This window comes from Malurus melanocephalus, unplaced genomic scaffold, assembly GCF_030028575.1.
Source record: "Malurus melanocephalus ecotype Western Australia unplaced genomic scaffold, MMel_1.1 scaffold_4050, whole genome shotgun sequence".
In the NCBI taxonomy this organism is placed as follows: Eukaryota; Metazoa; Chordata; class Aves; order Passeriformes; family Maluridae; genus Malurus; species Malurus melanocephalus.
The window spans coordinates 3053-4654 of NW_026627282.1; the positions used below are offsets into that span (position 1 = coordinate 3053).

The following is a 1602-nucleotide window of genomic DNA, read 5'->3' on the forward strand; positions in this document are numbered from 1 at the left end:
ATCCAGGGACTCCCGGAGCAGGTCCTGGAAGGGAAATTTGGCATTCAGAGATTCCCAGAGCCGGTCCTGGAAGGGAAATTCGGCATTCAGAGATTCCCAGGACAGGTCCTGGAAGGGAAATTCGGCATTCAGAGATTCCCAGGACAGGTCCTGGAAGGGAAATTTGGCATTCAGAAACTCCCAGAGCAGGTCCTGGAAGGGAAATTTGGCATTCAGAGATTCCCAGAGCAGGTCCTGGAAGGGAAATTTGGCATTCAGCGATTCCCAGGACAGGTCCTGGAAGGGAAATTTGGCAGCCAGTGACTCCCAGAGCAGGTCCTGGAAGGGAAATTTGGTATTCAGAGACTGCCAGAGCAGGTCCTGGAAGGGAAATTTGGCATTCAGAGACTCCCAGAGCAGGTCCTGGAAGGGAAATTTGGCATTCAGAGATTCCCAGAGCAGGTCCTGGAAGGGAAATTTGGCAGGGATTCCCAGAACAGGTCCTGGAAGGGAAATTTGGCATTCAGAAACTCCCAGAACAGGTCCTGGAAGGGAAATTTGATTTCCAGGGACTCATAGGACAGGTCCTGGAAGGGGCATTGAGATCCAAGGGGTCACAGAACAGGTCCTGGAAAGGACAATGGGTGGGTCTCCAACATCTAGGGCAGGTCCTGGAAGGGCAATTCCCCTCACGTGAGGTTCTAGGACAGATTTTGTGAGAATGTGGCAGGATCGGGGATGATCCCGGCGCGGGTCCTGGCAGGGAAATGCGCTGGAACAAAGGCACGATCCTGAAAGCGTCGGTGGATTACATCCGGAAGCTGCAGAAGGAGACGCAGCGATCGCGGGAGCTGGAGCTGCACCAGCAGCGCCTGGAGCAGGCGAACCGCAGCCTCCAACTGCGGGTGCAGGTCCGGGGACACGGGAACGGGGAGGGAACGGGACCGGGAGTGCGGGAGAGGGGACAGGAATGGAGCCGGGAGTGCGGGAAATGGGACCGGGAATGGAGCCGGGAGTGCGGGAACGGGGCCGGGCGTGCGGGAGAGGGGACCGGGAATGGGGGAGAGGGGACTGGGAATGGGGGAAAGGGGACCGGGCATGGGTCCGGGAGTGCGGGATTGGACGGGAACGGGGACGGGAGTGCGGGAGAGGGACGGGAACGGGCCGGGAATGAGGGAGAGGGGACCGGGAATGCGGAATCGGGCCGGGAATGCGGGAATGGGACCGGGAACGAGACCGGTAGTGCGGGAGAGGGGACCAGGAATGGGGGAGAGGGAACCGGGAGTGCAGGAGAGGGGACCGGGAATGGGGCCGGGAGTGCGGGAACGGGGCGGGAGAGGGACCGGGAGTGCGGGAATGGGGCCGGGAGTGTGGGATCGGGGCGGTAACGGCGCCAGAAGTGCGAGAGAGGGGCCAGGAATGGGGCCGGGAGTGCGGGAACAGGCCGGGAACAGGATCGGGAGTGCGGGAACGGGACGGGAACGGGGCCGGGAGTGCGGGAACGGGACCGGGAATGGGGCGGGTGCAGGTCCGGGAGTGCGGGAGAGGAGCGGGAGTGCGGGAACGGGACCGGGAATGCGGGAGAAGGGCCGGGAATGGGGGCGGGAATGGGAATGAGGGGAC

The 1602-nt window shown here is 62.2% G+C and overlaps 1 protein-coding gene across 1 annotated transcript in view; it reads left to right on the forward strand.

The window, feature by feature from the left end:
* The window catches only part of LOC130588274 (transcription factor E3-like), a gene marked incomplete at both ends in the record, with an annotated part of 4063 nt that extends 3049 nt beyond the window's left edge, over nucleotides 1–1014 (forward strand). Inside the window, one exon of the mRNA XM_057389213.1 lies at nucleotides 700–1014. Within this exon, the coding sequence (XP_057245196.1) occupies nucleotides 700–1014 (315 nt within the window). The remainder of the gene's footprint in view (nucleotides 1–699) is intronic.
* Nucleotides 1015–1602: the final 588 nt, after the last annotated feature.